The 20,313-nt window shown below is 40.9% G+C and overlaps 3 protein-coding genes across 3 annotated transcripts in view; 2 read left to right on the forward strand and 1 right to left on the reverse strand.

Annotated features, from left to right (window-relative positions):
* Positions 1-136: 136 nt before the first annotated feature.
* On the reverse strand, positions 137-11,989 carry odf2a (outer dense fiber of sperm tails 2a). Its single transcript, XM_061072907.1, has 19 exons — positions 11,919-11,989; positions 10,097-10,213; positions 9,353-9,466; positions 9,085-9,270; positions 8,740-8,921; positions 8,147-8,282; positions 7,859-7,978; positions 7,681-7,755; positions 7,423-7,494; positions 7,039-7,155; positions 5,883-6,068; positions 5,560-5,669; positions 4,993-5,128; positions 4,035-4,145; positions 3,662-3,925; positions 3,387-3,487; positions 2,046-2,208; positions 1,747-1,872; positions 137-836 (listed from the first exon to the last, which is right to left on the reverse strand). The coding sequence occupies exons 1-19, from the start codon at positions 11,919-11,921 to the stop codon at positions 666-668; spliced, it is 2,490 nt and encodes an 829-aa protein (XP_060928890.1). The 5' UTR covers positions 11,922-11,989; the 3' UTR covers positions 137-665.
* Positions 11,990-12,586: 597 nt separating this feature from the next.
* On the forward strand, positions 12,587-19,777 carry marchf5l (membrane-associated ring finger (C3HC4) 5, like). The gene is made up of 7 exons (XM_061070835.1): positions 12,587-12,673; positions 15,894-15,988; positions 16,166-16,368; positions 17,311-17,441; positions 17,537-17,696; positions 18,096-18,262; positions 18,820-19,777. Exons 2-7 carry the CDS (start codon positions 15,960-15,962, stop codon positions 19,036-19,038), a joined length of 909 nt encoding a protein of 302 aa, XP_060926818.1. The 5' UTR covers positions 12,587-12,673; positions 15,894-15,959; the 3' UTR covers positions 19,039-19,777.
* Positions 19,778-20,276: 499 nt separating this feature from the next.
* kctd9b (potassium channel tetramerization domain containing 9b) overlaps positions 20,277-20,313 on the forward strand; it is a 4,915-nt gene continuing 4,878 nt past the window's right edge. The window contains exon 1 of the mRNA XM_061070715.1: positions 20,277-20,313. This exon is cut by the window's right edge and continues 52 nt beyond it. The gene's annotated coding sequence lies outside the window, so the exon portion shown is untranslated.

A 20,313-nucleotide genomic window follows, 5' to 3' on the forward strand; every position in this document is an offset into this window, starting at 1 on the left:
GGTATAAATATAAGTATTTGACTATACAATAGATAATATAATATACTATGAGTGTAAGAATATGTAGACAGAGTGTGCAAAAGACAATATTATTGTATAAACATCAACTATTTACAGACCGCAGCACAGACAACAGTTCCCATATCAATTCTTTAATATTCAAACACACTGTCATCACTTTCCAGTAGAGATACTTTATTCAGTTATTAAATGTCCAACTGGTTGTGTGTCTGTGAGGATGTAAACTCAGTTGTGTTAGCACCAATGTTTTCAGCTCCAAACAACCAAATGGGTTAAAAACATAGCGACAAACTTGTATACAAATGAAAAATGAATCAATAATTCAACTAACAGAACAACTGCTCTTATTGTGGTAACAGGTGTATTAACCCTTTAAGATTTGGCATTGAAATAGAACCTTCATGAAATGCTACAAGGCCCCGACTGACCAGAGACACACATCAGGGTCCATGAGACTGAAGATACTCCAGTGATGATGTTTGCAGTAAATATTAGAAAATGTGGCGACAGAACGTCTTCATGGCCGGACTGTGATGTCACTTCCCCTCAGAGGCACGTGACTCAGGTTGTCTCAGGGAGATCCCCCCCCTCCACACATGATCATCTCTGCCAGTCCCTGTGGAGCTCCTCTGAGAGACGGACCTTCAGATGGGGGAGGGTTCCTGCATGGATCTGCTGAGGGACACGTCTCCAAACACGTTGGCGTAGGACGCTTTGAGGAACTGGACGTAGTTCTGCAGACTCCGGTTGGTGCTGTCCGACTGCTCCAGGCGATCGGTCATGTCCTGCAGGCGGCTCTGGTAGCGTCGCTCCACCTGAGCATCAGAAACACACACGTCACACACCTGCTGAAGGTTCATTCACACAACATGTTCAGTCAGGGTCAGGGTTGCAAAGGGGCGGAAACTTTCCATGGGAAGTTTAGCTCGGGAATTTTGAAAAAAAACAAAAAACTATGCAAATTAAACGCTGAGCAATAAAAACATCATTAAAAACTCTATTTTAAAGATGTATGGAACGTTGAGTTTCAACCCTCCACTGTTCATTCTTCCATCACATGCACAGATAACTCCCAGCATGCTTCACTCTACAGCAGGGCTACTGAGGCCTGCTGTAGAGTGAAGGACTAGTCAGGTAAGTTTCCATGATATTACTGGGAAAATATATTAGCATGCTGATTGAGGATTGTTCATCTGTTCATCTAGACTATTTCCATTCATTTATCCATCAATTGTAAAATATGTTTACAGACGATTCCAATTGTTTGGCTAACTATTTATATCTCTGGCATTGCATTAGTGTTTTTTTACAAACTTTGTTCTCATCTTATTCTACAGAACAATGCCACGTGCACTCTCTCATGTGTGGAGACATTTCACCTCATCCAATGTAGAAGGAAAGGCTGTGTACATTTGCAAATACTGTGCAAAGACCTATGTTAAGAATGACACAACGATGCAGAAGCATATAGTCAAGTGCCCAAAGTTTCCTCAGGGCTCAAATCAGCCTATGACACAACAAAATGTTTATATTTATGTCTGTATATGACAAGGTAAATACAGTTAGTATAAATTACCCACAACATTTCCAGTTTATTCCCGTATATTCCTGTATATTCCCGTTAATTCCCATATATTCCCGTTAATTCCCGTTAATTCCCATGGAAAGTTTCCAACTTGGAATATTCCCGGAATTTTGCAACCCTAGTCAGGGTCGGGCCTGCACCTCCTCTTTGGACCGTCGCAGCTGGTTGACTTCTGAGCCGGTTCTGCTGAGTTGAGTCTCCAGGTCGACCATCTTGGCCTGGGTGGAGCGCTCCTTGCTGGTCACACGTTCTCTGGACTCCGACATCTGGACATGAATATAACACAGTGAGCAGTGGATGAAGAACCGCCCACAGCTGAACCTTCATCTCTACACACACACGCTGCAGAAGCGTCAGAGACAAGAACACTGCAGCCAAACATCCAGCTTCTTTTCCTGAATGTCATTGAACACATCTCTGACCGGTGTTGAGTTCAGACCTGTTGTCGAGCATCATCCAGAGCCTCCTCCAGCTTCCTGCTCATCAGGGAGCACTCCCTGGTCTTCTCCTCCAGACGGAGCTGGTTGCTGTGGATGACGTCTTCTCGTTTGGTGATGACCGCCAGCAGCTCGCCGTTCTGACTGTCAGTCTCCTCCAGCTTCCTGTGAGGAGACAAACCAGAGGACCGTGATAGATAGATAGATAGATAGATAGATAGATAGATAGATAGATAGATAGATAGATAGATAGATAGATAGATAGATAGATGGATGGATGGATGGATGGATGGATGGATGGATGGATGGATGGATGGATGGATGGATGGATGGATGGATGGATGGATGGATGGATGGATGGATGGATGGATGGATGGATGGATGGATGGATGGATGGATGGATGGATGGATGGATGGATGGATGGATGGATGGATAGATAGCTAGATAGATAGATAGATAGATAGATAGATAGATAGATAGATAGATAGATAGATAGATAGATAGATAGATAGATAGATAGATAGATAGATAGATAGATAGATAGATAGATAGATAGATAGATAGATAGATAGATAGATAGATAGATAGATAGATAGATAGATAGATAGATAGATAGATAGATAGATAGATGATGGATGGATGGATGGATGGATGGATGGATGGATGGATGGATGGATGGATAGATAGATAGATAGCTAGATAGATAGATAGATAGATAGATAGATAGATAGATAGATAGATAGATAGATAGATAGATAGATAGAAGATAGATAGATAGATAGATAGATAGATAGATAGATAGATAGATAGATAGATAGATAGATAGATAGATAGATAGATAGATAGATAGATAGATAGATAGATAGATAGATAGATAGAAGATAGATAGATAGATAGATAGATAGATAGATGATAGATAGATGGATGGATGGATGGATGGATGGATGGATGGATGGATGGATGGATGGATGGATGGATGGATGGATGGATGGATGGATGGATGGATAGATAGATAGATAGATAGATAGATAGATAGATAGATAGATAGATAGATAGATAGATAGATAGATAGATAGATAGATAGATAGATAGATAGATAGATAGATAGATAGATAGATAGATAGATAGATAGATAGATAGATAGATAGATAGATAGAAGATAGATAGATAGATAGATAGATAGATAGATAGATAGATAGATAGATAGATAGATAGATAGATAGATAGAAAGATAGATAGATAGATAGATAGATAGATAGATAGATAGATAGATAGATAGATAGATAGATAGATAGATAGATAGATAGATAGCGGTTCTTCTCCTCCAGTGGAGGTGACAGACCTTTCAAAGGTCTCCACCCGCTGCTGCAGCTGTCGGTTCTCCTCCAGCAGAACCTTGTTCTTCTGTCTGAACAGCTCCACCTGACTTCCCTGAGTCTCCACCTGAGGAGACATGAACTTAACTTACTGAATCACAAATCCAGGAATGACTCAGACAATCTCCTGCTGCTGCTTCACAGGAGAAACACTTATTTTCTAATCTAGCATTTTAAATCCTAAATTAAATCCTGATGGTTTGATGCCAGCTTGACTGTGCATGAGTGAGATGATGGAGACCTTCATGCGCAGGTCTGTGAGGGTGGTGCTGAGCTCCACGCTGCGTCTCTCCTGGCTGCGCTCCCGCTCCTGCGCCTCCTGCAGCTGCAGCTCCGTGTGGCGTAAGGTGTCTGGAAGAGGCTGGAGCTCGGTGATCCGTCCCAGCAGCTCCCTGCGCACCTCCTCCACCTCCTGCTCCAGCCTCCCCCTCACGGCCTGGGCCTCCCGCTCCGCCCGAGCCAGCCGGGTGCAGTACTCATCTGCCTCAGCACGCGTCTTCCCCACCTGCAGAGAGACAGTTCCCAGGAGGAAGTGCTGTGTTCAGACCGTTGTGTAGCTATGGTTGTGAGACTCAAACGGATTCAGACCTGGTGCTGCAGTGGGTTGCTCGTACCTGGATCTTGTAGCTGTCCACCAGGCTCTCATACTGCTTGATGGAAGCTTTGACCTGCTGAAGCTCCGACTGACACGACGCCAGCTTCTCCTCCATCCCCAACGCCGTGGCCTGACACAGGGTCACATCATGACTCATCAGTTATTACTGTAAATTAAACCAGGCAGTCCAACCTCCTAATGTACCGTGAGTCACTGTAAGTCTATTAGAACAGGAAGGACATATATGTCTGACTGAAAAGGGAACTTTGATTCACTGCCTATGGGAATGCTCTAGGATTTTGGTATTTTTGGAAAATGTAGTTAAATGTTTATCAATTAAGTGTAACATTCCTTTGACGTCAACAATCTGTATACTTGGAATAATCCCCAAGGACTCCATCATCAGAACAAGGAAGCAATCGAAGATGGTTGACTTTGGACTTCTCCATGCAAGGGGAGTGATTGCACTATATTGGAAAAATGTAGAACCACCATCACTGGCAATATGGAAGAAGGAGTTGATGACTTGTCTTGGACTGGAGAGATTGACATACATTGTTAAAGGTAAACAGGAGGAGTTTGCTTGTATTTGGGAATCATTTATGTCATTTTGGACCAATGAAACGGATAACACTGACTGAACAACAGGTTGTGAAATGATCCTGCCTTTTTTTTTTCTTATTTTGATTTTTATTTATTTTATTTTTTACTCCATTAGTTTGATGTCTGTTGTCATTGTCCATTTTATTTATTTATTTTTTCTATGTCTGTGTGAATGAGTGGCTGTTCGAGGGGATGTAAATGAAAATGTTTGTAAATTCTGCATAAAGTTTGATATGCACTTGAAACTTCAATAAAAAATATTGTTAAAAAAAAAAGAACAGGAAGGACATTCTCCAGAACACACACACTCAACAAACATGTCGACATCTGACCAGGTCACATTCAACCCTTGTGTTCTGATGGGAGTTTCTCACCTTGAGCGTCTGCTTCTCCAGTCGGGCGCTCGTGCTCTCTGTGTTCAGGCCGTGCAGTCGATCCAGGAGAGCCTCTCTCTCCACTCGACCTTTCTCCTCTGACCTCTGCAGCTGCTCCGTCAGGTCCAGGATACGACTGTTGCATCATACAACAGAACAAATGTCACGTTTTCAATTACATGAAAGGAACTGAGAGGATGAAATAGCACTAAGATATATTACAAGTGGAATGCCCAAAAGATTTTAAAATTAATTAATTAATGACTAATTTCTCAACACCAAACATTTCCTTCAACATGTGAGCAGCTCAGGACCAGAACATGATGCAGTTGCTTCCCATTCATTTCTATGTGAAACACTTTTCAATCTGACTGAACATGTTCCTCACGAGGTTCTGCAGTGATCACACAGAGCAGCTCGTGTGGAGCCTGGTGGTCTCTGCTCCGACCTCCTTCCAGAATCTACTGTCCCCTTCTGCTTCTTGCCAATAACAACAGTTGAATGTCATCTTCCTCTGATTCATGACTCATCTGTTTGGATCTGCAGATGTTTCTGAGAGCCACCAACCTGTTCAGCAGCGACAGCTCCATCTCCAGTTTGCTCTTGTCCTTCAGCTCCTGGGCGTGATGGCTCTGCCAGGTCTCAGCTGCAGAGAGGGCGTCCGACACCTGCTTCTCCTGTAAGAGATAAAAACGTGTGAAAAAAAGTGAAAAGATGGAGCTTGGAGCTTCCTTCAAATATAAACTATTAATATAAAATATTGTAATATCACAGGTCCATCATTTACACCTAATTATTTAAAATGTGAATGAATTGAATCTGTGTGATCAGGCTTCTTGTCTCCCTGTCTATTCCATCCAGAGTGTGTGTGTCTGCTCGGTGAGCTCTACCATGTCCAGCAGCTGTTTGCTCAGCTGGCCGGCGGCGTCCTCTCCACGCTCCGCTCGCTGCTTCTGAGCTCGCGTGGCTCGTTTCAGGGCGTCTCGGTCGGCGCCGGCCTGCTCCTTCTGTCTCGTCAGCTGCTCCTTCAGATGCTCCAGCTCCGCCTTCTGCTGGTCGGCCGCTCGCTCCAGGTTCTGAAGAAGAAACCAGGGAACACAGGAGGAGTTCATGTGAAGGGGTCTGACTGCAGTGGACGTGTTCACAAGCATTTTCAACTTCATAACAATTAGGGTTGCAAAATTCCGGGAATATTCAAAGCTGGAAACTTTCCATGGGAATTAACGGGAATATACGGGAATTAACGGGAATTAACGGGAATAAACTGGAATAAACTGGAAATGTTGTGGGTAATTTATACTAACTGTATTTACCTTGTCATATACAGACATAAATATAAACATTTTGTTGTGTCATAGGCTGATTTGAGCCCTGAGGAAACTTTGGGCACTTGACTATATGCTTCTGCATCGTTGTGTCATTCTTAACATAGGTCTTTGCACAGTATTTGCAAATGTACACAGCCTTTCCTTCTACATTGGATGGGGTGAAATGTCTCCACACATGAGAGAGTGCACGTGGCATTGTTCTGTAGAATAAGATGAGAAAAAAGTTTGTAAAAAAACACTAATGCAATGCCAGAGATATAAATAGTTAGCCAAACAATTGGAATCGTCTGTAAACATATTTTACAATTGATGGATAAATGAATGGAAATAGTCTAGATGAACAGATGAACAATCCTCAATCAGCATGCTAATATATTTCCCAGTAATATCATGGAAACTTACCTGACTAGTCCTTCACTCTACAGCAGGCCTCAGTAGCCCTGCTGTAGAGTGAAGCATGCTGGGAGTTATCTGTGCATGTGATGGAAGAATGCACAGTGGAGGGTTGAAACTCAACGTTCCATACATCTTTAAAATAGAGTTTTGAATTATGTTTTTATTGCTCAGCGTTAAATTTGCATAGTTGTTTTTTTTTCAAAATTCCCAAAATTCCCGAGCTTAATATTCCTGTGGAAAGTTTCCGGAAAGTTTCCGCCCCTTTGCAACAAAACCACAAACAACCACTGATAAAGACCCAGGAGTGGATCCCAGGACAGACCTTCATCTGCACGGTGAGCCGGTTGTTCTCGGCCTCTTTGCTGCGGAGCTGACCCTGGAGATGAGCTCTGGTTGACTCCAGACTCTTGGACAGATCAGCTGTGCTCTTCGTGTTTTCCTGCGTTTTCAGATTCCAGAACAAATACTGAGTAAGAACGATGATTCTGCTTGAACCTGCTGAACTAAACAATGCATTAGTAATATACTGCTCTGCTTTGAATCCCTGTTATTGTCAAATCTGCTGTTTAACAGATGCAAGATTCAAGATTCAAGAAGCTTGTCAATGAATATCTTAAATTATTTAAATTGTTTGTGATAAAAACTGTCAAACACATTTCATTTATGTATTTTCTTTTTATATTTTGTGAAATTGGCTGTAGTGTACCTTCTCAATATCGAGACGTTTCGAGAGTTGATCGACTTCTTTTTCTCTCTCTTGAAATTTCACCACAAGAAACTGTGAAAGGAAAAGGAGTTTGAATTTTATTCATATCGTACAAATCAAAAAAAGTGTTTTAAATGAAGATTAAAAAAGTCGAACTCATGATGAGTATTAGTTTGTCGAAGAGAAAACAAAGAGAACACATGATGCATTTAGGTTCATGTAAATAAAGTAGATTTTACAGGTTTATATTAAACTCACAGCATTTTCTGCCTCAGTGTCTGCGAGTCTCTTCAGTAACGAATCCTTCTGCTCCGACAGTCGCATCGACTCCTTCTGTTAATGGAACAACAACAATAAACTTAACAAATACTCCTTTTCCAAGTGAAATTAAAATCTGAGACGATCGGTTCCCTGTGTTTTGCGTGGCGCTCAGTACCTGGGATGTGTGCTGCTCTCTGAGAAGGTGCCGCAGCGTTCGGTTTGTGGCCTCAAACGTTTCCAGCTTCTGCAGCAGCAGCTCCTTCTGACGACCGAAGACTGAAGAGTCCGACGGCCTCTGGACCGACGAGCAGGAAACACAGAGAGGTGAAGTCAAGGTTTGGAAAGAAACAGTTTTTCAAGCCTCCTGGTTGTCCTGGATGAGAAAGCAGCCTGGAACATGTTGACACTCCGTCCATGGCACCAGCACGTTGGCTCTCACAGGACACACTGAGTTAATACTCACACCAGAACCACACACTTTGAAAACAGACTCTCTCAGGGCTGAGACTTGTTTAGCTGCCGCGGCTCCGTCCACCTCGGCCTCCATCAGCTTTCGGAGCAGAGCGTCTTTGTCTTGTTGCGTATTGTCCCGGTCTAATCTGCAAGGAACAGACAGGGACAATAATCCAGATCAAAACAAACTCTCTTCGTCATCTGTGGTGAGTGACATCGTCAGAGAAATCAAATCTGATCTGACTTCAGGCCACAGAGAAAAAAGTGTATCTACTAGAGAAGGATCAGATTCATTATCCTGAAGAAACTGGATTTATATCTGTACCTTGACTGTACCAGGAAGAAAATAACTTGTGCCAGGAATCAGGACTGACTTCAAGACATTCATTCTATTTGCCACTGAGTTGGTCATAAATAATTCCCTGAATGAAATATATATTTTGCTCTAATCTGTAGACTGGAAATAAAAAGGGTTACAAGGTTAGAGTTTCAAGGAAGTTGGAGGTCAGACAAATTAAATATGGGTAGAATATTTGTGAAGGTGAAATCATCTCTATGCTTCGTCCCAGAGAGTCAAAAGGAAAAACCAAGTTTCATATTTGCCTGTCGCTCTCCTCCAGCCACTTCTCCATGGACAGACGTAGCCTCGTGTTCTCCCTCTCCGTGTCCTCCAGCTCCTTGGTCACCTCCATCAGCTCCGCCTCCTGCTCGGCGATCACCCGCTGGGAGACGCTCAGCTGCTCCGACCGGCGCTCCAGCTGCTGCTCTCGTTTCCGCAGTTCCACCTGCACACAGATGTGACAGATGTGCAAATGTACATGTGGACTTTAACACAAACAATATGATACTGGGGCGAGACAAACTCTGACATGACTCATCTGCAGGGACGTACAGAGAAGACAAAGGGACTTCGTTGTAGTTGTTGCTGAGGAAAGAGAAGAGACTGACCTCGTTCTTCAGAGAGCTGACTTCTGTCATCAAGCTGTCGATCTTCCTCTCGTACTGGCTGATTCGTCCGTGAAGCCCCTCCTCTTCCTCTGATGTGAGCTCAGCCAATCGCAGTGCAGAGTGCGACTGACCCGGCTCTGGCTCGGGGAGCAGTGGCGTGATGATCTCAAGGTGGTGCGTCGGTTCCTGGATGCAAATGACACCTTCGTTAACACGACATCCTGACTGGCTGAGCACATTCCCAGTCTGAGGCTCGCAGACCAGTTACCTCCCACTTGTAGGAGGAGTCTCGTGTGGAGGCTTTTCCCGGTGGGATCCATGGCACTCGAGTTTTGACCGTGGCGGTGGGACGGAGGTTCCCTCGGTCCAGCTTGGTCTTCCCCTTAGAAACACAGAGTGTGCAGCAGCATCTTGTTACAGGCAGGTCTTCCTGTGCTGCATAATAACTCAACTTTTATTCCACCCCCCCACCTCCAGGATGTGTTAAATTAAAACATTATATCATATCATATTATATTATACTGCATTACATTGCATATTGCAATCTGACACTGTTCACTGTTTTGCATTTAGCATTTCACTTTTTACTTCACTTTTTATATCTTTTATCTTTTATATATTTTTATTCAGAAATGTTTATGTCAAAATAAATGTTACTTTGTATAAATATTGGTAAAAAGTGAGTAAATAAGAAGTAAACAGTGAGTAAATATATACTGGTTTCCTATTTTTTATTGCTCTCCTATGTATGTTGTATTTATTGCGTTTTTATGTTTCTATGTTCATAGTTTGCACCGATAACCAGAGCAAATTCCTTGTATGTGTGAACGTACTTGGCAATAAAATACTTCTGATTCTGATTCTGATCATATCAGATCAGATGTGCACTATGGAAAGGACTGAGGGGAGTAGGTGTGAGAGGGGGATCAGAAATTAAGAAGTAAAGCAAAGAAGCATATCTTCAACTATCTGAAGTATACAATCATATAAATAAATCATATCCATGTCTAACCTGAGGGGGTTTGGCAGCATGCGACCTGTGACCCTTCACGTGCACGTGGACAGGCGTGTCCTCGTGGACGTGCACGTGAACAGGAGGAGAACTGGAGCGGTTCCTCGTTGCTTTCCTCTGTCAAACACAGTGAGAGGAGGATTTCAGTTTACATGTTAACACCAAGATTTACTGATTTAAGATAGATAGATAGATAGATGGATACTTTATTAATCCCGAGGGAAATCTAGAACATCCAGTAGCTTAAACAGTTAAACACTTAAAACACTTCACTGACATACATACATAAATCACATACGGAGAATATATATACAGATACAGGAATGGGATGCAATGATGTGATTATGTCAGTGTCCAGTAGGGAAGTGTTCTTGTGCTGCTAGATTGGAAAGTACAATAAATATATATATATATATAAAACAACAAAAATATATACATATATAAATATATAAGAATAAGTAAAGGTAAAGTCCGTGCATGGGGTAAAGCCAGTAAAGGGATGGACAGTGGCTTTGTATATAATAATAAGATGAGAAGAGTAGAGAGAATGTAAAGTTGATGTCACAACTTTTCTGTTCTACATCATATTTACTTCAGTATCTTTGTAAGACATTTGTGTCACTTCTACAAAGTCAAACACGGATCAAAACAAGTGATTATATATTTCACTTTTACTTTGAATAGAATATTGTGGAATATATTGATTAAAAACGATATCTTACGGCTATTAGAAGCGGATCCCATTAATAATATCACTCAATAAGATTACGATACTAACATTAACACGAGTATTCACTTCTATGAATTGCTTAGCACGAAGAGAACGAGAGCTAAGTGAAACAGTGAAGTTAAACCAGTTAAACCAGTGAAGTTAAACCAGTTAAACCAGTGAAGTTAAACCAGTGAAGTTAAACCAGTGAAGTTAAACCAGTTAAACCAGTGAAGTTAAACCAGTTAAACCAGTGAAGTTAAACCAGTGAAGTTAAACCAGTGAAGTTAAACCAGTTAAACCAGTGAAGTTAAACCAGTGAAGTTAAACCAGTTCAAATAGTTCATGTGTTGGTCACTTTAAAAAGCTGAGACTGAAACAAACTCATTTCTAAAGAACTCTTTCTCTATTAGTTTCACTTTGTAGGAAGTTGTGCTTGAAAGTGACTCAGAGGTTTTACTACAGTACTGGAGGTATTTGTACTTAAAGTTTACATTAGTAGATACATTTTATAATATCTTTAACTCCATTACACTTATTTTACTGCTTGAGTAAATATTACTTTCTAGGTTAAGATATCGAATGCAAAGCATACTACCACCTCTACTGATACTACTACTACTAATGATAGTAACAATAATGTGTATTGTGCTTATAAATACAAAACTGTAACGTGTAATTTAATATTTCTGCTACAAAGTCAAACACGGATCAAAACAAGTGATTATCATATTAGATCCTAATTATGAACTTTTACTTTAACTTTGAATAGAATATTGTGGAATATATTGATTAAAAACAAAATCTTACGGCTATTAGAAGCGGATCCCATTAATAATATCAATCATTTAGATTACAATACTAACATTAACACGAGTATTCACTTCTATGAATTGCAGTCTACAGGGAAGCCTCTTGAAATGAGTCACATGTGAACTCGGCGGTGATTTCACATCTTTATAGAAATGTTTTTTAAATCTTAAACATATCAACAAGTGCAGTGTAGCTTAGCATGAAGTGAACGAGAGCTGGACCTTAGCTTTAGCTTGGTGGCTAACGTGCTAGCTGCCGTACCAGCGTCTGTGCGATTCAATAACAAGACGTCGCTCTTACCATAAGAGAAATCCAATAAAGAATATTAATAATAATATATATTGATAAGCAGCGCAGCTTCTGATGCGGAACCAACTCCAGGGAGCTAACGTAGAAAGGAGCTGGCTGCGAGGACTCGTGCTCTGTGGTTGGTCAGTTCAAACCACCTGACATGTTTCTGCAGCGCTGATTGGACCAGAGGAGACGGTTCAACGTTCCCTGGCAACACACTGAACACAACAGGATGGAGGCGGAGACGCGTTTGAGGGAAACCAGGAAAACACACAACTTGTTCACTAGGCTCTGAAAGACCAACTTCATTTATTACACATGGTTCATCAACTGTTACAAAGTCAGTGATGAAAATCTGTGAATGTTTAATTTGTAAACATATTATTTAACAATTTGTATGGACATGACTGTGATGTTTTATGATTTCTTATCTTTACTCAGCTCTTTTGTCCTTATTTGTATCCATGTGCTTCTTCAGTAGCATTTTTATTTTGTCTGTGGAAATTAATCAAAATGCACATGAAAATAACTTTGTTCAGTAAAACTAATTATAATCCTGGATCGTATTTTTATAGCTTGATCCTCACATGTCCTACGTTGTTTTACCCTGTGAACGCAACAAGCCCTGTCACCGTTTCTGACCAATCAGACAGCTGCTGATAGCCTGTCTGGGCGGGGCTTACCGTGTCTGAAGCTAATCGTGTGTCAACACTTTATTCCGGATTAAACTTCACGATCTAAAGTGTGAAACCAGCAGAGTCCAGGTAGGTGCTGCTCCGGAACACGTGACCCGGCTGCTGTGGGTCACGTGTGTCGTAGCGTCATGAACCAGCTGCTGGTCACTGGTTAACAGAGCGAGTTCACTAACTAGCTAAACCTACAGGTGTCAAGCTAACTCCGGTTAGCTTTGTTTATGAGCCGGCGGACGCTGGTCAAAGGTCAAGATGAGCCAGTGAAACCAGTGAGTTAAACCAGTGAAACCAGTGAAGTTTAACCAGTGAAGTTTAAACAGTTAAACCAGTGAGTTAAACCAGTGAAACCAGTGAAGTTAAACCAGTGAAGTTTAAACAGTGAAGTTAAACCAGTGAAGTTTAACCAGTGAAACCAGTGAAGTTTAAACAGTGAAGTTTAAACAGTTAAACCAGTGAGTTAAACCAGTGAAACCAGTGAAGTTAAACCAGTGAAGTTTAAACAGTGAAGTTAAACCAGTGAAGTTTAACCAGTGAAACCAGTGAAGTTTAACTAGTTAAACCAGTGAGTTAAACCAGTGAAGTTTAACCAGTGAAACCAGTGAAGTTTAACTAGTTAAACCAGTGAGTTTAACCAGTGAAGTTTAACCAGTGAAACCAGTGAAGTTTAACTAGTTAAACCAGTGAGTTAAACCAGTGAAGTGAAACCAGATAAACCAGTGAAGTTTAACAAGTGAAGTGAAACCAGTAAAGTTAAACCAGTGAGTTAAACCAGTGAAGTTAAACCAGTGAAGTTTAACCAGTGAAGTTTAACCAGTGAAACCAGTGAAGTGAAACCAGATAAATCAGTGAAGTTTAACCTGTGAAACCAGTGAAGTGAAACCAGTGAAGTTTAACCAGTTAAACCAGTGAAGTTAAACCATTGAAGTTAAACCAGTTAAACCAGTTAAACCAGTGAAGTGAAACCAGTGAAGTTTAACCAGTTAAACCAGTGAAGTTAAACCATTGAAGTTTAACCAGTGAAACCAGTGAAGTGAAACCAGTGAAGTTAAACCAGTGAAGTTAAACAGTGAAGTTAACCAGTGAAAAAATAAACCAGTGAGTTAAACCAGTGAAGTTAAACCAGTGAAGTTTAACCAGTGAAGTTAAACCAGTGAAGTTAAACCAGTGAAGTTAAACTAGTGAAACCAGTGAAGTTTAAACAGTGAAGTGAAACCAGTGAAGTTAAACCAGTGAAGTTAAACTAGTGAAACCAGTGAAGTTTAAACAGTGAAGTTTAAACAGTTAAACCAGTGGGTTAAACCAGTGAAGTTTAACCAGTGAAACCAGTGAAGTTAAACCAGATAAACCAGTGAAACCAGTGAAGTTTAACTAGTAAAACCAGTGAAGTTTAACCAGTGAAGTTAAACCAGTGAGTTAAACCAGTGAAGTTTAAACAGTAAAACCAGTGAAACAAGTGAAGTTAAACCAGTGAAGTTTAACCAGTGAAACCAGTGAAGTGAAACCAGTGAAGTTTAACTAGTTAAACCAGTGAGTTAAACCAGTGAAGTTTAACCAGTGAAACCAGTGAAGTTTAACTAGTTAAACCAGTGAGTTTAACCAGTGAAGTTTAACCAGTGAAACCAGTGAAGTTTAACTAGTTAAACCAGTGAGTTAAACCAGTGAAGTGAAACCAGATAAACCAGTGAAGTTTAACAAGTGAAGTGAAACCAGTAAAGTTAAACCAGTGAGTTAAACCAGTGAAGTTAAACCAGTGAAGTTAAACCAGTGAGTTAAACCAGTGAAGATAAACCAGTGAAGTTTAAACAGTGAAGTTAAACCAGTTAAACCAGTGAAGTTAAACCAGTGAAAAGTTAAACCAGTGAAGTTAAACCAGTGAAGTTAAACCAGTTAAACCAGTGAAGTTAAACCAGTGAAGTTAAACCAGTGGAGTTAAACCAGTGAAGTTAAACCAGTGGAGTTAAACCAGTGAAGTTAAACCAGTGAAGTTAAACCAGTTAAACCAGTGGAGTTAAACCAGTGAAGTTAAACCAGTGAAGTTAAACCAGTGAAGTTAAACCAGTTAAACCAGTGAAGTTAAACCAGTGGAGTTAAACCAGTGAAGTTAAACCAGTGGAGTTAAACCAGTGAAGTTAAACCAGTGAAGTTAAACCAGTTAAACCAGTGGAGTTAAACCAGTGAAGTTAAACCAGTGAAGTTAAACCAGTGAAGTTAAACCAGTGAAGTTAAACCAGTGAGTTAAACCAGTGAAGATAAACCAGTGAAGTTTAAACAGTGAAGTTAAACCAGTTAAACCAGTGAAGTTAAACCAGTGAAGTTAAACCAGTTAAACCAGTGGAGTTAAACCAGTGAAAAGTTAAACCAGTTCAAATAGTTCATGTGTTGGTCACTTTAAAAAGCTGAGACTGAAACGAACTAATTTCTAAAGAACTCTTTCTCTATTAGTTTCACTTTGTAGGAAGTTGTGCTTGAAAGTGACTCAGAGGTTTTACTACAGTACTGGAGGTATTTCTACGTAAAGTTTACATTGGTAGATACATTTTATAATATCTTTTACTCCATTATACTTATTTTACTGCTTGAGTAAATATTACTTTCTAGGTTAAGATATCGAATGTAAAGCATACTACCACTACTACTGATACTACTACTACTAATGATAATAACAATAATGTGTATTGTGCTTATAATACAAAACTGTAACGTGTAATTTAATATTTCTTAAACTGCAGTATTTCTACTTTTATCAAAGTATAATCCTGTTCAGTGGAAAACTTACAGATTTAAGTTATTTTAAAACAAAATATATGAAATAAATCATGATAAATACTAATGCAGATTAAGATAGTTAAAACAGTACCTTTGCAACTTTGAGTATATATTTAACTTACTTTAACTTAAGTAAAATCTTAAATACCTTACTTCTACAGAGTACTTCAACACTTCCATTCTTTTCTGAAGTAGAACTACGAGTTCTTACGTTTCCCTGAGACTCGTGAGTCCGGCCTCAGGTCACATGACACACACACTTCAGTCTTGTAAGAATTTGTTGGAGGATAAATTTAGTTTTGTTTTACTGCAGCTATTTTCAGAATGTGCAAAGGTTCAGGACAAGTTTATTTATACAACACAAGTAAAACACACAGGTTATTCAAGTGCATGTAATTTTTCAATATATAAAGAAATAAAAACATTAAAATACAAATTAAAAGAAGGAAAATTTCAAGAAACTGTTGTTTGCTACCATTTCCTGTTGCTTATCCAGAGTATAAGTTATTAATCATATTGATTCCAGGTCTTAGCTGCCGTCTGATGGGCTCATGAGAACATCGGAGGGAGAAGACTCAGTTCCTGAAGCATCATGGCCGCTGTTGAGGAGCAGCCTGAGAAGTAAGACCTCTTCCAAACTGCTGGTGATCACATTGAACTCTGGGTAATGTGGGTGTTGGGTATTGACCAGAAACAATGTGTGGAATTAAAGAGACAATATCTGCTTCTGCTGCATCTACATTTGTGTGACAAGTTCTCTAACGTCTCTGGAACGTGCCACACCTGTGTGTTGTCCAGACACTGCTGGGTGTGTTTCGCCACCGAGCGGGACGACCACGGCGCCGAGTGGGTGAGTCCCTGCCGCTGTAAGGGCTGCACCAAATGGATCCATCAGTCGTGTCTGCAGCGCTGGCTGGACGAGAAGCAGAAAGGCAACAGTGGGGGGGCAGTGAGCTGTCCGCAGTGTGGCACCGAATACCACGTGGTCTTCCCCAAGATGGGTGAGTGACAGCTCTACAGCGTAGAATCATCGTCTGTAACAACCTCACAATAATATTTGATTCCATACCATTGAAAAGAGTAATTTCCTAAAACTGCTGCTCACTTTAGTTTTTACTCAAACATCTACTTTCATCAGCAGATGAATCCACACTGGTGTTGTAGTGAGTGGAGGAAGGACCAGGCTGTTCCTGTGATCTCTGGTCATCACTAGGGATGGGGGAAAAAATCGATTCAGTTACAAATCGCGATTCTTGTGAATGACGATTTTAAATCGCCATGCTGCCTCCCAAATCGATTTTTTAAAAATTAAAAAAAAACATGTTTATTGGTTTATACGGGGGGGGTCTATGGGGGGGGGGGCAACATCACCCCAGAGCATGTTGACCAGCTCTTGTTTTTGCACAAGAATCTAAACACACCCAAGCACTAGCTTTGTATCTCCTACATGCAAACAACAATAGCCTACTTTTTGTTTATTTCAAAGTTTATATTTTAAGTAAACTTTTATTCATTCTATTTAATTTACCTTTTATTTATTGTTTAAAAGTAGCCTAAGTGGCTTACCTTTCTTAATCTGTCAGTTTGTGTGCAGTTGACAGGGGCTATACAATAATAGGGAACATTTTTATTTATTTTCTCTATTGGCTGCCCGGCAGTCATGAAGTTAATGTTAATATTTGAAATAAAACTGGTAAAGCTCTAAGTGAATTTGACTGTGTTGTATTTGAAGGAATGATTCAACATGTTTCCATAGTCCAGTATTTAAAAAAAAAAAATAACCAAAAGAAATCCCAGGAAATCGTAATATCGAATCGCAATACTTGCAAAATCGCAATACATATATCGCCGGCTAAGTATCGTGATCGTATCGTATCGGGAGGTCCCTGCTGATTCCCGTCCCTAGTCATCACAGGGCCTGTGTGGTTCCTCTCTGTCCTCAGGCCCCTTGGTGTACTTCCTGCAGCAGGTGGACAGAGCTCTGTCTCGGGTCAGTCCATTCGCGGCGGTGGGGGTGGTGGTCGGGACGGTGTACTGGTCAGCCGTCACATACGGAGCTGTGACCGTCATGCAGGTGCACGGAGCTGACACCACTCGCACACACAGAATATGAAACCACAGAGCGTCACGTTGTGTACGAGCTTCACCTCTTTGTGTTGTCATGCGCAGGTTGTGGGTCATAAGAAGGGTTTGTATGTGATGGAGCGAGCCGACCCCCTCTTCCTGTTGATGGGTCTGCCCACCATCCCTGTGGTGCTGGTCCTGGGAAAGATGATCCGCTGGGAGGATTATTTAATTCGGCTGTGGCACAAACGCAGCCTGCCTCCAGGTGAACACACACACACACACACACAGACACACACATCCTGAATCACATGAAGGAAACTGCAAATAACTTTGAAACACAACAAGACAAATGTTGGAGGATAAATATGCAGAGAAGTAATTGTCGATAAAGTTTCATGACTGATGAACTGATCTGTGAGTTAATTGAGGTGTTCACAAATACACCCTCGATCCCAGAGTTGAAAAACGTTTCCATTTCCATGTAAACTGTTGTATCTATTGTCTAGAAGAAAACTGAAGATTATTAAAATTTCAGTTTTGAAAATTGAACCCTGATTTTGTTTACATCGACAATAAATATAAAACAGTGATTGAATAATATCATGTATGCGATGTAGTTTTTGATCAAATCAATAACTGAGTCATAACTGTTTGACCCCAGGGAGCTACCGCTATCTGCCTCGTCTGCCTGCCGACGGCCCGGGGGCCGGAGACCACCTGTCCGTGTCCAGGACGCTGTGCGGAGCGCTCATCTTTCCCTCCATCGCCAGTCTGGTCGGGAGGATTCTGTTTCGACGGGTTTCATCGAGTCTGCAGCGAACGATGCTGGTGAAGACAGGGAGACTGTCGGGGGCATAGACATATATAAAGACTAGATGTCTCATTCGACGGAGCCGGATGTCACCACATGGCGGCCATCTTGCTACGGGGCAGCTCTCTCACCCATAACATTGTGTTGGTAAATAACCATAACTTGCTCAATTTTCAACCGATTTTGAAACTGTCTGGTTTGTTATAAACGTCAGAGATGTAGATATGACACTGCATACTTATGAATAATTATGTTATTTTCTAAAAAAAATAATAATTTATGCAGTGTCATAACTACATCTCTGACGTTTATAACAAACCAGACCGTTTCAAAATCGGTTGAAAATTGAGTAAGTTATGGTTATTTATCACTACCAACACAATGTTATGGGTGAGCAAGCTGCCCCCTAGCAAGATGGCCGCCATGTGGTGACGTCCGGCTCCGTTGGCCGGCAACGCAGACGAGACATCTAGCCTTTATATATGTCTATGGTCGGGGGGGCTCAGATCTGTCCACACGTGACTGTATCACCTGAGACATTAGTTCTGTTATTGATCTGCTCTGTTTCCCACAGGGAGGCCTGGTGTTCGTGCTGATCAAAGGAGTTCTGAAGGTGTATTTCAAACAGCAGCAGTACATCGTCCAGGCCAACAGGAACATCCTCAACTACCCCGAGAGGAACGGGAACGGACAGAACGAGGGAGGAGAGGAGGACGCCGAGGACACAGAGGACGCCGAGGACACAGAGGACGCCGAGGACACAGAGGACACAGAGGAGAGTGGAAACGAGTAGCAGGAGCGGGAGTCGATGGCAGAGATGATTTTATAAAAAAACAAATGTATTTTTATCGTGAAACAAAAAGCAGAACTCAGACGACTGGTTGTGGCACCAGTGGCAGTTGGGGTCTCATAATTCATGGACACCATTATAAAGTCGGACATTTTCCAAATCTAAAACCAGTTTATGGCTCATTTAAAAAAGTTGAGAATTTGCCTCTTCACCTTTTTCAAGATATTTGAATCTTAGTTTGGCTCTAAAAGTCCTGAATGTTGAAACATGTTGTTCTGTTTGCAAACAATCAATTTACCCTCAGTGCCTATTATTATGATATGAATCAGTTCTGCCTGAGAGAAAACTGTTTATGAGATCATACAATGTCGAGCTGCTGAATCAGAGGTGTTGGTAGAATGTGGGGTTGGGTGTTTCTAGGGATACAGGTAAAGCGTTTCATAGTTTTATGCACAGATTAATAAGGGTGTGGTTATTTATTGGTCTCATGTTGCTCTTCCTTCTGACACTCAGTTAAAGCAGAGTTCATATTAATATGTCATACTTTTCGACTCCTGCGGTTAAGGTAAATAAAGCAGCTCCTGCTCCAGAAGGTTTAGAAAGATTGATCTTCTTTGCTTTTGCCAAATGAAAATGTATTCAAAGATGAATGCAGTGTCCCGAAGCAGGAGTGTGTTAAACTGAGCTCATATTTTATGTCTTGGAGAATAATTTGTCTAATAAATATCTCTTTCTCATTCTGCATTGATGATATTTGATTTATTTGATTTAACGTATATTTATGAATTGCACCACACCAGCAGCAAACAAAGAACACACACATTTTACATCTCATTACAATTTTATTTAGTTTATATATAATTTAAATCATTTTTACACACTTAACCGTTTATTATTATTTGCTGAATATGAGTCAGTAGTAAGTTTATTACATCAGATTATACCAAGTGTTTTAATATTCAAAAAAATCAAGATTACCTGAAGAGAAAAATTAGGGTTTTGATTTATTTCCCGATTTTAGGAAGAGGTGATGGTCCCGCCCACTCACTTTACGGATTGGCTGTTGTAAACAACACACAAAGCTGATTGGCTCATTCTGCTGCACTGGGCGTGTCAGCCTCAGTGTTTTTATCCCTCCTCTCCCTCTGATTGGTTGAGACTCAGCCAAGAAGACTGCTGATTGGTTGCACGGAGGAGAGGAGCCAATCAGAGGCCGGCTGCTGCTTCCGGTGGCCGCAGAGCCGTGTTGTGTGTCCGGTAGAACCGTGACCGTCCCGG

Source organism: Limanda limanda, chromosome 1 (assembly GCF_963576545.1).
Source record: "Limanda limanda chromosome 1, fLimLim1.1, whole genome shotgun sequence".
Taxonomy (NCBI): domain Eukaryota; kingdom Metazoa; phylum Chordata; class Actinopteri; order Pleuronectiformes; family Pleuronectidae; genus Limanda; species Limanda limanda.

Coding starts and splice junctions, on each gene's coding strand:
- odf2a (XM_061072907.1), bottom strand. Junction 9,271..9,352: donor ACTCCTCCTACAAGTGGGAG/GTAACTGGTCTG, acceptor ATTTGCATCCAG/GAACCGACGCACCACCTTGA. Junction 7,495..7,680: donor ACACTGAGGCAGAAAATGCT/GTGAGTTTAATA, acceptor TTCCTTTCACAG/TTTCTTGTGGTGAAATTTCA.
- marchf5l (XM_061070835.1), top strand. CDS start 15,960: ATGGCCGCTGTTGAGGAGCAGCCTGAGAA. Junction 17,697..18,095: donor CAAACGCAGCCTGCCTCCAG/GTGAACACACAC, acceptor GTTTGACCCCAG/GGAGCTACCGCTATCTGCCT. Junction 18,263..18,819: donor GTCTGCAGCGAACGATGCTG/GTGAAGACAGGG, acceptor TGTTTCCCACAG/GGAGGCCTGGTGTTCGTGCT.